Below are 16,304 nucleotides of genomic sequence, written 5' to 3'. Positions count from 1 at the left end.
GCAGGAGGGCAGCCTCTGTCCTGCCCTCAAGGTTGTTGGACACTCCTGCAGGAGGGCACCCTCTGTCCTGCCCTGAGGGGTGGGTTGGACACTCCTGCAGGAGAGCAGCCTCTGTCCTGCCCTGAGGGGTGGGTTGGACACTCCTGCAGGAGGGCACCCTCTGTCCTGCCCTGAGGGCTGGCTGGGCACTCCTGCAGGAGGGCACCCTCTGTCCTGCCCTGAGGGCTGGTTGGGCACTCCTGCAGGAGAGCAGCCTCTGTCCTGCCCCGAGGGCTGGCTGGACACTCCTGCAGGAGGGCAGCCTCTGTCCTGCCCTGAGGGGTGGGTTGGAAACTCCTGCAGGAGGGCAACCTCTGTCCTGCCCTGAGGGGTGGGTTGGAAGGGACTGGAGGCTTCCCGGGATCTCTCAGGCTAACATTTTCCACGTCAATGAGACTGGCCAGGCTTCCTGCACAGCCCCCTCCTTCCTGGAGCATCCCTTGGGGTGGGAGTCTGGTCTCCAGGTGTCCAGCTGTGCCTGGAGGGCACCAGCAGAGTCCTGGGCTGTCACTTGCAGACGTGTCTGTGCACCGTGCGCCGGCAGGTCCTGCACACCACGGAGCAGCACCAGCGGTACCGGCAGTGGCACCGCTCCTGCACCTCCTCCGTGTAGGTGTTGTAGCCACGGCCACAGCACAGCAGGTCACAGCTGGCACTGCCCACCGAGCTCTTGTTGCACTGCCTGTGGAGGGGAGGGTGCTGAGCTGGGGGACCTGCCCCAGCCTTTCCCAGAGCTGGTTTGCCCATGGGAGGAAGCAGCAGGATCACAGAATCGTGGAATGGTTTGGGTTGGAAGGAACATTAAAGCTCATCTCATTCCAACTCCCTGATGTGGGCAGGGACATCTTCCACCAGCCCAGGTTGCCTCAAGCCTGGCCTTGGACACTTCCAGGGATGGGGCAGCCACAGCTTCTCTGGGCACCCTGTGCTCAGCCCACCCCCACCAGCTCCCCAGCACGTGCTCTCAAACCCAGCAGCACAGACAGACATGAAATTAGAGGCTGAGTTTGATCTTATTACCTGTCCTGTGTCCCCAGAGACCCCAGCTGGAGATTTGGGGTGCAGTAGTCAGGGGAGTTGATGAGATAAACCAGATCTGTCTCTGTCACTGGCCTGGCATCCATTTCCTTGGGTATCAGCTGCTTCCTGGGCCCCACGAGCCGGTGGGACACCTTGATGGCTGCCAGGTACTTGGCCTTGAGCTCAGAGGCAATTTCATCCAGGCTTGACAGTCCCTTCCAGCAGGTCTTCACCGAACAGGAGCCTGAAACACCATGGCATTTACACTTGGTATCCAGGGAGTCACTCAGCACCTGCAGGGACAGGAAAACAGGGGAGTCCACTTTCTCCTGGTACCCACTCTGTGCACTGACCTGAAAGGGCATTGATGGGAAGTTTAAAGAGATGGAGGGGCTCATACCCACCATCCTGGACTGCAGCAGTCCTGGGTGGCTCAGACCCACCATCCTAAGGGGCTCATACCCACCATCCTGGACTGCAGCAGTCCTGGGGGGGCTCATACCCACCATCCCGGACTGCAGCAGTCCTGGGGGGGCTCATACCCACCATCCTGGACTGCAGCAGTCCTGGGGGGGCTCACACCCACCATCCTGGGGGTCTCAGACCCACCATCCCAGACTGCAGCAGTCCCAGGGGCTCATACCCACCATCCGTGGGGTTCAGACCCACCATTCCAGATTGCAGCAGTCCTGGGGGGCTCACACCCACCATCCTGGGGGGCTCAGACGCACCATCCTGGACTGCAGCTGTCCTGGGGGGCTCACACCCACCATCCCAGACTGCAGCAGTCTTGGGGGGCTCATACCCACCATCCCAGACTATGGCAGTCCCAGGGGCTCACACTCACCCTTCTGGGGGCTCCCCCCCGCCCCCCCAGGCTGCCCCGGGGGTCGCACACCCACCGTCCTGCCCACGGCGCTGTTGTGCAGGTTCACGGCGTGGCTGCCGGGGGTGCCCGTCCTGGCGGCTCTGGCGCTGTCTGCGAAGGCAGCCCCGAGCTGGAGGCCGTAGCCCAGGTTGTCCCCGCAGCCGCCCCACCTGCCCCCCGGGCCGGGGTCCCCGGGGGGGCCGGGGCCGCAGGAGCACAGCGGGAGCTCTCCCGAGGCGCAGGCACGGGCGATGCCATGGGCCACCGTGGCGGCTGCCAGGGCGTGCACAAAGGCGGCTTCCCGGGTCCCTGCGAGGGAGAGGGGCAGAGGTTCTTGCTCCCTGCCCAGCCAGACATGCCCCTAAAGACCTCACAATGCAGACAAGTTGGGGTTTTTTAAACCTTGCAGCAGGGTAAAGCCAAGCCTCCCGTTTTTCTTGCAGCGTGTTTTGGAGCTGTGCCCCTGCCCTGCATCACCCTGTCCCTGCACAGCCAGCCTGGCTCCCACTCCGCCCGTTCTGATGGAGCTGTTGGAAATGACTGTCTGTCACCTCCCACGGACGGAGCTGCACAGTGTTAACACCATGAGAAGGCAGCAAATTTACTCCAAAATAGACACCACCCAAGGCAGAGCTGACCCTGAGCAGCTGTAAGTGCCACCCCGTGGGCAGAGCAGGGGGCACGGACACGGCGGGAGGAACATCCTTTACCTTTGAGCAGGTCAGGGCCGAACCTGGGGGCTCTCTGGATGGAGGAGCAGTTCCACCTCATGTCTGCAAAGGTCTGCTGGCACAGGGCCTGCGTGTGGCGGGCAGCCCGCACGATGCTGGGCATCACCTCCAGGTGCCGGCGGCACAGCTGGAGCTGCTCGGGCAGCAGCAGCCGGCACTGCTGGCTCTCGTTCCAGCCCAGCCCGCCGTGCGCCGGCAGCCCGCTGTGGGGACAGCGCGGGGTCAGCGGGGACAGCGCGGGGGACAGTCCAGTGGGGACAGCGCGGGGTCAGCGAGGGGGACAGTCCAGTGGGGACAGCGCGGTGGGGACAGCGCGGTGGGGACAGCGCGGTGGGGACAGCGCGGGGTCAGCGAGGGGGACAGTCCAGTGGGGACAGCGCGGGATCAGCGGGGGGGACAGTGCAGTGGGGACAGCGCGGGGTAGGGGGGGCGAGGAGGGACAGCACGGGGGTCAGTGGGGGGGGGGACAGTGCAGTGGGGACAGCGCGGGGTAGGGGGGGCGAGGAGGGACAGCACGGGGGTCAGTGGGGGGGGGACAGTGCAGTGGGGACAGCGCGGGGTCAGCGGGGGGGACAGCGCGGGGTCGGGGGGGCGAGGAGGGACAGCGCGGGGGTCAGTGGGGACAGCGCGGGGTCAGTGGGGGGGGGACAGCACGGGGGACAGTGGGGAAGGACCAAGAGGAGCTCCAAAGAGGGGCACTGGGAAGGGGGTTCTGACTCACAGCCACTGGATGGCTGCACAGAGGCTCAGCTGGCACAGCAACACGGTGACAGCGGGGTGGCCCATGGCCAGGAACGGGCTGGGATGGGGATGGGATGGGGCTGGGACTGGGACGGGACTGGGAGCGGGGCTGGGGCTCGGCCCCACCGCCCCCTTTTATAGCAGCCGAGGCAGGTCCTGCCCCCGCCCCGGGGAGGGGAACAAAGGCAGTTTCGGTGCCATTCACAGCAGGACAGGGCCAAGGAGGGGGCGGAGGGGGGTCCTGCTGTTGCTGGCAGCGATCAGCCCCCAGACAGCACCTGGCAGGGGTTAAGGGAGGAGCAGTGCAGGGTGTTCCTCCAGCACTGCCAAGGCCACCACTGACCCATGTCCTCAGGTGCCACATCCAGGGGTGTAACTCCACTGCTGCCCTGGGCAGTCTGTGCAACCTTTTCCATGAGGAATTTTTCCAGCTAAACCTCCCCTGGCACAACCCAAGGCTGTTCCCTCATGTCCTGTCACTGGGAGAAGAGCCTGACCCCCCCTTGGCTCCAGCCTCCTTTCAGGTAGATGCAAGCTCATAATTTCTGATTTCCCCCCTTCATTTTCTTTTTAAAAAAGCTTAAAACCACATTCACTAGTTCAGGTTAGGGCTGGCAGGACTGATGGGGTGATGAAGCTGCCCCTGCCTGGGCAGGAGCTGCTCTGGGCTGACACCCACGGGTGGCACATGCTTGTCACAAGGTGAATTTCTCTGAATCTCTCCCTTCCATGAGTACAGAACCAAAAGTGCTGCTTGGTGCTGTGAAGACCTTGAGGAACCAGGTAGGCTGGTTTTTTCCCCCAGTGGGAAGTGACCTATGAGACACAAGCCCAGCTGACACCAGGTTTTGGAAACAGTCAGAGGTTGAAGACCATTCTTTGGGCTTTCACTTTCCCCCTGCCTGTGCAACTTCCCCTCTCATGGGAAGGTGCTTTTCCTTGACAGGGCATGACTGGGTGTTTGGGTCATCTCCCCACGACCTCTGCCCTTGACAGGACAGGGCTGGGTGGTTTATTGTCTGCTCCTGACCCCTCTTTGACTTGGGATCACGTGCAGGACAACTGGGACACACAGCGTGAATTGTTGACCTTCCCAAACTATTCCCTGGGGATGCAAGGGCCAAAGTGCCCTGTGCTGAAGCAACAGCCCCCCAGGAAAGTGCTGGGAAGGTGCTGAGGCCACTCCCAAATCCCAAGCAGAGTTATAAAGGGATGAATTAAAGGGCAGAGAGAAGAGAAGGAGAACAAGGAATAACCCAAGTTGATATTGCCTGAACACCAAACCCCACGTTTTGGTTCCTGGCCCCAGAATGAGGACTAGGCAGAATAACAGGGTGCCCCTTTTCATGGGATAAGGTGGCACTGCCCACACCCTGTCCTGCTCCCACACTGCAGCACCAGCCACAACGGGGTCCTCCAGCCCCTGGGGGATCCTGCTGCCCTCTCCTGCCCCTGGGGGATCCTGCTGTCCTCTCCTGCCCCTGGGGGACCCTGCTGCCCACTCCTGCCCCTGGGGGATCCTGCTGCCCTCTCCTGCCCCTGGGGGACCCTGCTGCCCACTCCTGCCCCTGGGGGATCCTGCTGCCCTCTCCTGCCCCTGGGGGACCCTGCTGCCCTCTCCTGCCCCAGCTACTCCCCATGGATGGGCAGGTCAGGCACTGGTTCAGGCCATCTGTGATCCCAGATGTGGGATGTGTCCCTCACAGCCTGCAGGAGCTCAGGCTCCAGCCACCCACAGGGGATCCATCCTGGGGAGCCCCGAGAGCCTCCTTCACTCTCCTGATGGTCCCAGACACAAACCAAGCACCACAACTGCTTGTAGAACCATTTACTGTTTCACATCACCATTAGGTGATGCCCATGGAACACTCTGCACTTGCTCTGGGAGGAGCTGTGGCCAAATCCACAAACCAGCGTGACATAGGAGTGCCTGGGAGGGGCTGGAGCTGCTTTGTGCCTCAGGGAAAGCACCAGGAGAACGAACAGGGAAGGGTCCCACCACTACCCAGCTCACACCTCCCATCTGATCTGCTGGAAGGACGTGCTGCCCACACAGACCCTGAGCTCTGGGACAGCCTCAGTGCACCCAAAGGGGCTGGAACCCACCAGCTCTGTGGGACAGGTGACAACTTTCTCCATTTTCTGCAGGTTTTTGGATGGTCAGCCCAACTCAGCTGCTCCCTCCCCAGCCCAATGTCCCTCCCACCATCCCTGCTGCTTGAGGAAGCTGCTCTTTGTTGTGCTCCACTGGTACCTGAGGGCTGGTGCTGCTGTCCCATGTCAGGTCACACTCTGCCTCCAATCCCAGGTGTCAGAGATGAACCTGATCCTCTTCTCCAAGGGCTCTACAATGAGAAACCACCCCAGTTAACTCCCATCACGTGCTCATACCCACCACAGGACCCCGAGGGGGAGGTGGAGAAGCCCCAGGAAGCTGCACCCACTGTGGGACTGGGTGCTGTTGGGATGGGGTGATGGCACCTCGGGGTGCTGTGCCCTTCCTGTGTGACCAGGGCTTGGTGCAGCCACACCTTCCAGGGCCTTCCCCACGGAATTATTCCTTCTCTTTGGTGAGAGACCAAGGTCAGACTGGCCTCCCCCAGCTTCCACCTTCCTTGGGTCAGTTCTCCTGCCAGTCCTCAGAAAGTCCCTGAAATTCTTGTCACACCTCACCCTCCCCATCATGGCTCTTGCAGACCCCTCTCCTCCCCTGACACACAGACACAGAGTCCACACCGTGCCCCTCTCCCTCCACCCTGAGCATTTTGGTGTTATGAAGTCAGATTCCCCAAGTTCCCTTTTCAGCCTCAGGCCTCGAGGGGAACATTGAGGGGAAATCTGAGCAGCTTCTGGAGGGATCAGGAATTTTCTGACCAGGAAAAGCTGCTCTGGTCACTGTTGGGAGATGCCTGGGTGGTTTTTTGGGCAACACATGCTCAGTGAGCAGAGGGAAGGCAGAGGTTCATCAGGCACATGCAAGGCAGAAACTGCCAAGCACAGGCAATCCTGTGTTTTGGGAAGGTCTGGGGAATGGGCTTTAAGGTCCCTTCCAACGCAAACCATTCCATGATTCTAAGAGGTTCCCAACCAACCCAGCCCCATCCCCTGCACAAGGAGGGAGCTTTAGCTCTGCGCTGTCAGGGCCAGAGGGGAGGGGGGATATTGCCACCTTCTGGCCACTGGTTTGGCTCTTAAGGGCCACCACCTGCCCTCGGGCCCCTGGAGAAACTGCTGCCACCAGGGCTGGAGCCAGCATGGAGCTTTCCCCCTTCAACCCTGTGCCATTCAGGTAAACGCCTCTCCAAGGTGAGGGTCGTGTCTGGCTCTGGGACCTGGAGCAACTCCAGCAGGTTGCCAGGACCACACTGGGGCTGGGTGGCAGCTGGGAAGGCACCTGGGTTGGCACCTGGGCCCCCAGGAGTTCAGCAGTCAGGAGCAATGCTCAGGAAGAGTTGCTGGAGAGCAGGAATGCCGTGAGGAACACACAGGGATGGGCAGGCAGGGAGGGACTCACTTTGCAGGTGATGGGAGAGTGACCGGCCTGGGGAGAAGGGGATTAGTGCCACCCCATCCCTTCCTTTGGGATGTGCCAGGCACGGGCAGGGAGGCAGTGCCGGCACAGGGAACTGTGACACCAGTGCCCTGCCCAAGGGTGCCTCCCACGAGAGGTATTTTTACCAATCCCTCTTCACAGAAAAGTTTTGCAACGACTGAATAGTAGGAAAAAACTGAAACCTTCCTTTTAAAGCAAACCCACCCCTTCTTCGAATGTCAATTCCTCTTCTTAGCTCATCCTTGAAACAAGCAGAGGGTGAGTGCTAAAAATACCCCTTCCTTCCCCTTCTGTTCTGGGGGAAGGAGGGAGGCAGGAGGGGATTCCCAGCCCTGGACAGGCTTCCCTCCCTCAGCCCCAGCTGGGGCTCCATTGGTGGGTGCTGAGCAGGGGCAGAGCAGAGGGAGCAGGGAGGGACATGGGGAACCTCATCCTCCTCCTGCCTGGTGTTGGCCACCCTGGGGACACAGCTGGGATGGGGGGACACACAGCTGGGATGGGGGGGGGACACACAGCCGGGATGGGGGGGGACACACAGCCGGGATGGGGGGGGACACACAGCCGGGAATGGGGGGGACACACAGCCGGGATGGGGGGGGGACACACAGCCGGGAGTGGGGGGGGGGACACACAGCCAGGGCAGGGAGGGACACACAGCTGGGATGGGGGGGGACACACAGCTGGGATAGGGGGGGACACACAGCTGGGATAGGGGGGGACACACAGCCAGGGCAGGGAGGGACACACAGCCAGGGATGGGGGGGGACACACAGCCGGGATGGGGGGGGGGGACACACAGCCGGGATGGGGGGGGGGGACACACAGCCGGGATGGGGGGGGGGGACACACAGCCGGGATGGGGGGGGGGACACACAGCCGGGATGGGGGGGGGGACACACAGCTGGGATGGGGGGGGGACACACAGCCGGGAGTGGGGGGGGACACACAGCCGGGAGTGGGGGGGGACACACAGCTGGGATGGGGGGGGGACACACAGCCGGGAGTGGGGGGGGACACACAGCCGGGATGGGGGGGGGACACACAGCCGGGAGTGGGGGGGGACACACAGCCGGGAGTGGGGGGGGGACACACAGCCGGGATGGGGAGGGGGGGGGGACACAGCCGGGATAGGGGGGGACACACAGCCGGGATGGGGGGGACACACAGCCGGGATGGGGGGGACACACAGCCAGGAATGGGGGGACAAGGAACAGACCTGGGGTGGCTCAGGGCTTGTCTGCAGGCAGAGCTGACTCCTGGGATGGAACCATTCGTGGAGGAACACCAAATAGTTGTCCTGGATAGCCAAAGGTTTGTGTCCCTCTCCACCAGGACTTGGACAGGGGCCAAAGCAAACACCCATGGGTGGTTTGTGACCCGTGTAAGAACATGGGGACCCCTCCCCACCCACTGTCCCAGCTCCCAATGGCTCCCAGGCTCAGGTCATGCAGCTTGGCATGGGACCTTCCAGGGGTTTCCCTGCCATCAGTGTCCCCTCAGGCCCCTGGTGACCTCAGTGCTCCCCACCCCACACTCACCGACCACCAACCACATGAGGAGCCACATCCCCAGGCCCGGGGGCTGTGGCAGTGACGCAGGTTGTGGTGGCACCGTGGTCATGTGGCACTGACGTCGCGGTGAGAGGCAGGTCCTGCTCCCCAGCCAGCTCCTGCCACGTCCCAGAGGTTGGGGATGAGACCCCAGCTGCTGGTGGACACTGGGAGTCTCCTGTCTCCTCTGAAGGCTGAGGCACTGAGGGTCACCCTGGGTGCCAGTGCCCACCTGCCCTGGAGCTCTGCTGACCTTCAGTAACACCTTCTCCCTTCCCCTTTCCAAAGCAGTGCCAGAGTCAGGAGCACAGACGGGGACTGAGGGACTGGCTCCTGCCAGTTGATCCCCTCTGGAGTCACTTCCCAGCATGAGATGTCCCCACAGCCCTCCAGGGTCCCAAAACTGGGAGCAGCGACCGTGGGGCTGCATCTGCTGGGAGGAGAAGCACACCTGGTGACACCTCCTGTGCTGCTGTGCCAGAGCTGCCTGTGGCAGTGTCCCCGTGCCCAGGGCAGGCTCTGCAGGCACAGCTGGGCTGGGGGATCCACTGCAGAACATGTGGCAACATCTGCAACACCCCCAGCCCGGGGAAGGGATGCTGCTTGGGCAGCACAGGGCTCTGCAGGGCAGAGGGGGCACAGGGGGACACGTTCCACATCTGGAGGTCCCAGCCTGGCCAGAGTTCCCCCAGAGAGGAGGAAAGTGTCATGAACAACACGCCCGATCTCCCCCTCCAGGCTGGGAATGGCTGCCAGGGGAGCTGGGCACGGCTGCCAGGGGAGCTGGGCACGGCTGCCAGGGGAGCTGGGCACGGCTGCCAGGGGAGCTGTGCTGGGTCACAGGGATAACGGGAAGCAGTGACAGCACAGCCCCAGGGATGGGAGGGATGCATGGGTGGGTGTCCTGGAGGTGTCACCAGCCTCCTGTCCCACCCCAAAGCTGTGGAACAAGCACCACATTCCCTATGAGCACATCCAAGGCAGCCCAGAATGGGGAGCACGAGGACAGAGATTGATGAGATCACTTGTCTTTGGGAATGGGCACTGCAGCAATGTCAGGAAAAATAAAAGAAATGGGACCCCAGCAGCCCTTCTGGAAGAGGATGTACCTTCAGTTGGGTAAAACAACAGCCTGAAGCGCGTGCTCTCCATTACCAGGTCGGGAAGACTGAGGTTCATTTCTGCTCTGCTGGACACAGAGATGAGGAGTGTTCTCCCCTCTCTGCTGGGCTGGGGTGGCCTGAGGAGTGAGATCTGCTGTCAGCTCCCAGGATATTCCTCAGCTCTGGAAGGGAGTGAAGCTCTGACTTATCTTCATGGAGAGAAAGGGGAAAGAGGAAAAAAGAAAAAGGGAAAATTGTGCTGTAACTGAGTTGCAGAGAAGGTAATTTCCACCTGGGTTAGCAGAACAGCTCACTGGAAATTTTTGATATAATCTATTATTCTATGGAAATGCAGATCCAGAGAAATGTGAAGGCTTTCCACTGGAAGGAATGAGTTCTGCTGGATTTCTCAACGAGTTCTCTAGAAAATTTGTCAATGGTCACAACATTTCACCCACTGCTGCTTTTTCTGTCAGACCAAAATTTACACTCCTGCTGCCTCCCAGCCCGACTCAAATGCAACATTTTTGGCATCCTCACTTTATTTGTTCAAATTTCAATATTCCACAGATCTTTTACCCTCCTTTTGGATCAGGAAAAAGTTTGAGATGCCAAGACACGCCTGGGATAGGGCCACCATTTCCCCTGGAGCCTGGGAAGCTCCAGCTGAGGGGCAGGACACAGGACATGCCTCGGGGTTCTCTTGGCCTCGTGCTGGTTCCTGCCGATGGGAACGGGGTTCAGTCCCACCTTGTCCCCTGTGCCAGCACAAGCCCTGGGTGCTCATCCCATGCCCTGCTCCTGGCCAAGCTTTTCCTGTGACTGGGAGAAGGGGACGTTGCCCTTGGCACTGACATGGATTCAGTTCTTGTCAAATCAACGAGGCACAACCTGGAATCCTGTTTTTCTTTGCTTTGGGAAAGCAGAGAGACATCAACAAAGATCATAACCCAGCACACCATTTCCCTGGCTCATTTTCCATTCCTTCACAGCCCTTCCTTTTCCTTGGAGGTTTTCCTGTCTGTTTTAAGCTTAATTTCCCCTCCCCAAGCTCAGGCTGTCCCACAGCCAGGCCACCATCCCTCTGCCCCCTTTCCTTAAGCTTTACAGAATTCTTAAGTTTGGAAAACTCCTCTAAGATCATCGAGCCCAGTTATGTGCCTTGGGGCCCCTTCCCTGCGGGTTAAAACCAGCACCACAATCCTTCCTCCTATTTTCAGCACATTTTTTAGCAGATGCTTTAATTCCAGGAGAAACCTTCAGGCATCAGCAGCCAGTTCCCAAGTGCCACCAGCCCCCCCAGCTGCTGCTGCTCCCGGGGCCAGGATTCGTCCTGCGTCAGCAGCGCTGGATAAACACGGTCTGGGAGCGCTCAGGGGCTCGGGGCAGTGCCTGGCACCGAGTGCCCGGCAGTGCAGGGTGTCCCTGAGCATCCCGTGGCACGTGGTGTCCCTGCTGGTCCCCAGCGTCCCTCGGTCACCCAGCCCGGGGTGGCTGCAGGGCCCCAGCCAGCCCTCTGGGAGCTCAAAGGTGCTGGTGGGAGCAGGAGGAGCAGCAGCTCAAAGGGAAGGAGGTTTCCTGGTGACAGCAGAGGGAAGCACAGCCTGGGAAGGGTTAACAGAGGGCACAAAAATGCACCAGAAACACCCAGAGAAGGCAACAGCATTCTGGGCTCTGGGCAGGGGGTCCCAAAGTGTCCCTGTAATGTCACCGAGTGCTGGGCTGGGAAAGGAGGCTGGCACAGTCCCTGCTGCCACGGCACTTCCTGGCACACGGGAATGCAAATCCCTGCCCCAGGGGTGTGCTGAGCTGACCCACCTGCTGTCACAGTCCTTCCTGGGCACATGGGAATGCAGGTCCCTCCCCAGGGAGCTCAGGTGCCACCCCAGGACAGAGGACACTGCTGGGGAGAAGCACAGAAGACACCCAGGCTGAGACCAGTTGTCCCTGCCCCTGTCACTTCAGGGGTCCAGACACCAAGGGTGAGATGTCCTGCACCCACCTGAAGGGCTGGTGACAGCTCAGACTCCCCTTCTCTCCTTCCCACGACCCCAGTGGGTGAGGACACCCACAGCAGTGCCAGCTCCACAGCACCACTCAAATGAAAGCCGGGCAGGGAAAGGCAGCAGGAAGATGAGCAGGGACCCACAGAAACCCCCTCCCCACCCCATTCCCATTCCCATTCCCATTCCCATTCCCATTCCCATTCCCATTCCCATTCCCTGCCTGCTCCTCTCGGTACTGGGGAACGCTTCAGGAGCAGCAGCAGGTATTTAGCAGAGCTATTAAACCTTCTCCAAAGGCAGACAGGGGCTGGTGGGAAACACTCAGGTGGCCCCAGTGGAGCCAATTCCCATTCCACAGCAGAGTGTGATTGGTTTGGAGGGAGGGGGTGATCAACCCAACCAGCCCAGGGTGATGGGAATGTGATGACACTAAAAATCGTGTGTTTGTCTTCTTGCAGGGGATGGGAGAACCTCCCTTCTGGAGAAGGAGAGGTGACCCAGAGCCCACCTCTGCCCAGCCCAGAGCCCAGCACCCACCACACTCCCATCACTGGGTTCACAAATCCCGCAGGAACCAGTGAGAAGATCCAAACCACAACAATATGATTAATGTTATTAATAATAATTAGAGTTCTGACCGATGGCTACAGTTCTGGCTACACTTTGGTGACCATGTCTGGTGGGCTGTCCTCAGCTGGCCCCTCTCCTTTGGGATGGGGCGGGGACACCCCCACCCTGTTGCTCCAGAGTCCTGCACATTCCGGAGACTTCTGCCCTTTCCTCAGGAGGCAGAAAACTGTGGCACAGAGGAGGGAAAGGCCCACCAGGACCACGAGCAGAGCCAGCGAGCCGGTGCCCCGGGGCCAGGGGCAGAGCCACTGGGGAGAGCTGGTGATCCTGGCAGAGACGTTCTGGCCGCGGTCCTGGAAGGTGCACTGGGCTTGGTGCAGGTCCTGCACGGCCACGCCGGCCGCACGCAGCGAGTCCAGCCAGCCCAGGGAGCAGCAGCTGAAGGGGTTCCCTGCCAGGGACACCTCCCTCAGCCCGTGGGCCCAGCTCCCCAGCCTTCCCAGGGTCTGCAGGCTGTTATTCCGAACGTCCAGGCTCTCCAGCGGGGAGCAGGACAGACCTGCAGGCAAACTGCTCAGCTGGTTCCCCGCCAGGTCCAGGACTCGCAGCGTGCCCAGGCAGGGCAGCGCTGCCCTGCTCTCGTCCATCTGGTTGCCCCTCAGAGAGAGCTCCTGCAGGGAGAGCTCCAGCCCTGCCAGGGCTCCTGTGGGCACAGACAAGTCCCTGTTCCCTGACAGGTCCAGGGAGAGCAGTGGGGTCCTGTGGAAGGCGTGGGGGCACAGCCTGGAGATGTTGTTCTCACGAAGGCTGAGGCGCTTCAAGCGAGGCACGTTGTAGAAGGGGGTGCAGGTGACTCCAGGGGCTGGAATATGAGACCCCCCTTCCAAATCCCCTCCCTGGTCACTTCCCTGGCTCTCACAAGGCTGGAGGCTGTTGGAGCTCAGATCCACCGTTTCCAGCTGAGGCAGGGAATCGAAGAACCAGCGTGGCAGCGCTCGGAGGGCGTTGCTGTGGAGGTCCAGTGAGCGCACAGAGAGCTCGGTGTGCTGTGGGGGAGCAGGAGAGGGGGCAGCAGGCTCTGTGCTGTTGGTGAGAGACTCCCAGGCCACCTCCTGGAGACAGTTCCTAGCCAGGCTGAGGCTGTGCAGGGAGCCCAGGCTGTGGAAGAAGGTGAGTGGGAACAGCTCCAGGCGGTTGTTGCTGAGGTCCAAGTCAGCCACACGTGTCAGAGTGGCCGGGGGGTGCTCGGTCCTGTTGAACATCCCCATCTCCTCGTAGGGCAGGACAAAGTCCTCTGGATGGTGTGAGCCTGGGAGCAGGGAAGCAATAAGGTTGTTGGAGAGGTTTAAGTGTGTGAGATCACGGGCTTTGGGGAGCTCTGGGAAATAGAGGAGTCTGTTATGGCTCAAGTCGAGCACTTGGAGCAGGTAGGGCTGCGCTCCCTCCTCGGGGGCGAAGAGCTCCAGGACGTTGTGGCTGAGGTTTAAAACTCGCAGCTGTGTCAGGCTGAAGCCAGAGATGCAGTGGATGGAGTTCAAAGCCAAGTTTACCACCTCCAGCTCTTGCAGAGGCTCAAAAGCTCCCTCCTGGATTTCCATGATGTAGTTGTTGCTGAGGTCGAGCCGGCGCAGCCGCGCGGTGCTCCGGAAGGTCCCTGCCCACAGCCTGGTCATCCTGTTCCCAGAGAGATCCAGCACCCTCAGGCTGGTGAGGTTGCTGATGTACCAGCCTGCCATGTGGCTCTCCAGGCCATTCACCGACAGGTCCAGGACCTCTACGTTCCTGAGCACACGGAAGGCTTCCCCATTAGCCAAGAAATTGCGGTCCAGGTGGTTGGATCCCAGCAGGAGCGAGCGCAGCCGGGGCAGCTGGGCCAGGGTGGTGGCTGACACGGCCTCCAGTTGGTTGAAGCACATATCCAGGTACTCCAGCTGACCAAATCCTGGCATGTAGCTGCCTGACAGGTTTTGGATGAAGTTGTTGGAGAGTTCAAGGTGCTTAATTCCTTGTCCAAGCTCCTTGGGAAACTTCTGCAGACCGACTCCTTTGCAGGACACCCTTGTGGGGCTCTATGGAGAGACAGGAGAGCTGTGAGCAGGAGGGGGGCTACAAACCACAGCTCCAGCTGAGCCAGCTGCTGTCCAAGATGGGAATGAGCAACTGGAAATGAGGACAGATCACTCTTCCCAGCCCATTTGGTTCAGAATATCCCTGTTTAGGCAGAAGAAAAGTGCTGGGGTGGACTCCACCTTCCCTCTCGCTCCAAACTGGTTTCCTCTGGAATTGGAAGCATGGATGGGGAGCAGCTGATTTCCCTCTGGAGAGACAGAAACCAGCTGTTCCCCACCCAAGCTCCCAGCTGCCTCACTGACATCCATGGCAGCTGTTGGAATCCCTGTGCCTCATCCTGCCTTGGAGTGTCTTGGGCACAGCAGGGACATGGGAGCAGGTGGGTGCTGGGATCGACTCGCAGGGGACCGGTCCAGAGATAGAAAACAGAGGAGAGGCTGGGAAGGTTAAAGAGCTGGAGGCTGGAGGGAGGTGAGAGCCACGGGGAGGAGATCCAGAGGGATGCTCACAGCCCCAGTGATGCTGCTGGAGCCATCCCAGCCCGGGTGCTCCTGGGAAAACAGCCTTACCTGCTGGCAGGCCATGGCCCTGGGCCTCGTCTCCGCACTAGCCCCGGCTCTGAGGACGGCTGGGAGCAGCCAGAGCAGCAGGAAAGCTCTGTCAGCCACGAGCATGTTGGGCTGCGGGCGCTGCCAGCCCGTGCCGCTCCTCCGGCGCTCTCGGCGAGCTGGGCACGAGCCAGGCACTGTATAAATAGGCTTCGGGATGGGATGGGGGAAGGAGATAAGGCATGTGGGTGTTCTAGCTACGGAAGTGGGAAAAGAGACATAGGCTTGCAGAGGGGGAAAAACAGTGCAGAAAGCCACAGGGAAGGGAAAGAGAAAGGGCGGGGTGGGGAGGAGGGCGCTCAGGTGATGGGGGACCGAGTGTGACAGCAAACGCCAGGAGGCAGAGGTGGCACTTGGGAGAGCCGAGAGGGTTTGGGGGAGTTCTCCTGAGCAGCTTCCCTGTGCTAGGAATGGGCTGTGCCCTGTGCCAGCTCCTCTCGGTCCCGCAGCTGGTGCCGGGGACACCGGGAGCTCCCTGAGGCAGGGACTCATCCCCCGGCTGTGGCCACCGGGGGTCACCGTGGGGTTCTCGGCATCCCTGCGCCGCAGGTGAGCTCGCCCCACCGAGAAATCCCCCTCCCCACGCTGTCCCAGCCCAGCCCGGGGACTCTCCTGCAGCACCTGCCCCTCCTGGGGAAGCACCGGTCCTTGGGGCTTACCAGCCCTTCCCGGTGGGATGTGCAGAGTTGAAAACACCCTCCTCCTCCTCCTCCTCCTCCTCCTCTTCCCCAGGAGTCCACTGTGCTGCTAGTGGTCCTCGCTGTCACCTCCTTGTGTCCCCACCAGGACGGCTGCCTGGTCACCTCCTCACCCAGGGCACGAACCAGAACTGTCCCTGCAGCAGCTCCAGGTGGGATCTGGGCACCCAGAGCTGCACCCACCCACAGGGGCTTTATGGGGTGGCATCTCTGCTGGCACACTCCCCGGGGATGTGTTCATGGGGTGATCCCCAAAATGCAGTTTTGGGCACAGCGTGGCCCTTCCATCCAAAGGAGCCACTCCAGGTTGCCAAGAGGTTGCCCAGGGATGTGGAGTTTCAGCTGTGGAGCTCCTGCTCCAGTCCTAGAGCTGTCTAGCAGGAAATAAAATAATTACATAGACATAAACCACATAAATAAATAAGTAAATACAGAGACTATATATATCCACACACACATACACATCTGGAAGCAGCAGCAGCAGCCTGGCTTCTGCTGTGCTGGCCTCTGACCCTGTGGCAGCCAGGGTGGTGGGGGACACTTTGTCCCTTTGTCAGGGTGTGGCTGAGACTCCAGCAGGACCAACATCCCCAGCAGGCAGGACAGGGTGGCACCCCCCGAGGGCAGGGCTGGTGCCCTGGGCCGATGCCCCGCAGGATGGGGCTGCTGAGGCAGCTGTGAGCACACAGCACATCTGGGCAGATGTGAGATCCTGCCAGGGAAACACCGACCTCTGGGTGAACCCTC

The 16,304-nt window shown here is 60.8% G+C and overlaps 2 protein-coding genes across 4 annotated transcripts; both read right to left on the bottom strand.

Moving 5' to 3' along the window:
* Nucleotides 1–283: 283 nt before the first annotated feature.
* On the bottom strand, nucleotides 284–8,562 carry LOC139678663 (protein Wnt-11b-like). Of its 3 annotated transcripts, none has more exons than XM_071569654.1 (5): nucleotides 8,491–8,562; nucleotides 5,654–5,744; nucleotides 1,962–2,236; nucleotides 1,060–1,352; nucleotides 284–721 (listed from the first exon to the last, which is right to left on the bottom strand). In XM_071569654.1, exons 2-5 carry the CDS (start codon nucleotides 5,676–5,678, stop codon nucleotides 547–549), a joined length of 768 nt encoding a protein of 255 aa, XP_071425755.1. In that variant the 5' UTR covers nucleotides 5,679–5,744; nucleotides 8,491–8,562; the 3' UTR covers nucleotides 284–546. The 3 variants fall into 3 exon arrangements, with proteins under 3 accessions (XP_071425755.1, XP_071425756.1, XP_071425757.1); XM_071569655.1 differs by lacking the exon at nucleotides 8,491–8,562 and adding an exon at nucleotides 7,157–7,195; XM_071569656.1 differs by lacking the exons at nucleotides 5,654–5,744; nucleotides 8,491–8,562 and adding an exon at nucleotides 2,638–2,833.
* A 3,705-nt stretch (nucleotides 8,563–12,267) lies between these two features.
* Nucleotides 12,268–14,940, bottom strand: LOC139678658 (transforming growth factor beta activator LRRC32-like). The gene is made up of 2 exons (XM_071569643.1): nucleotides 14,821–14,940; nucleotides 12,268–14,250 (listed from the first exon to the last, which is right to left on the bottom strand). The coding sequence occupies exons 1-2, from the start codon at nucleotides 14,923–14,925 to the stop codon at nucleotides 12,268–12,270; spliced, it is 2,088 nt and encodes a 695-aa protein (XP_071425744.1). The 5' UTR covers nucleotides 14,926–14,940.
* Nucleotides 14,941–16,304: the final 1,364 nt, after the last annotated feature.

The sequence above is a fragment of the Pithys albifrons genome, chromosome 14 (assembly GCF_047495875.1).
Source record: "Pithys albifrons albifrons isolate INPA30051 chromosome 14, PitAlb_v1, whole genome shotgun sequence".
NCBI classification, from domain to species: domain Eukaryota; kingdom Metazoa; phylum Chordata; class Aves; order Passeriformes; family Thamnophilidae; genus Pithys; species Pithys albifrons.
This window is presented reverse-complemented; position numbering and strand designations above follow the sequence as displayed.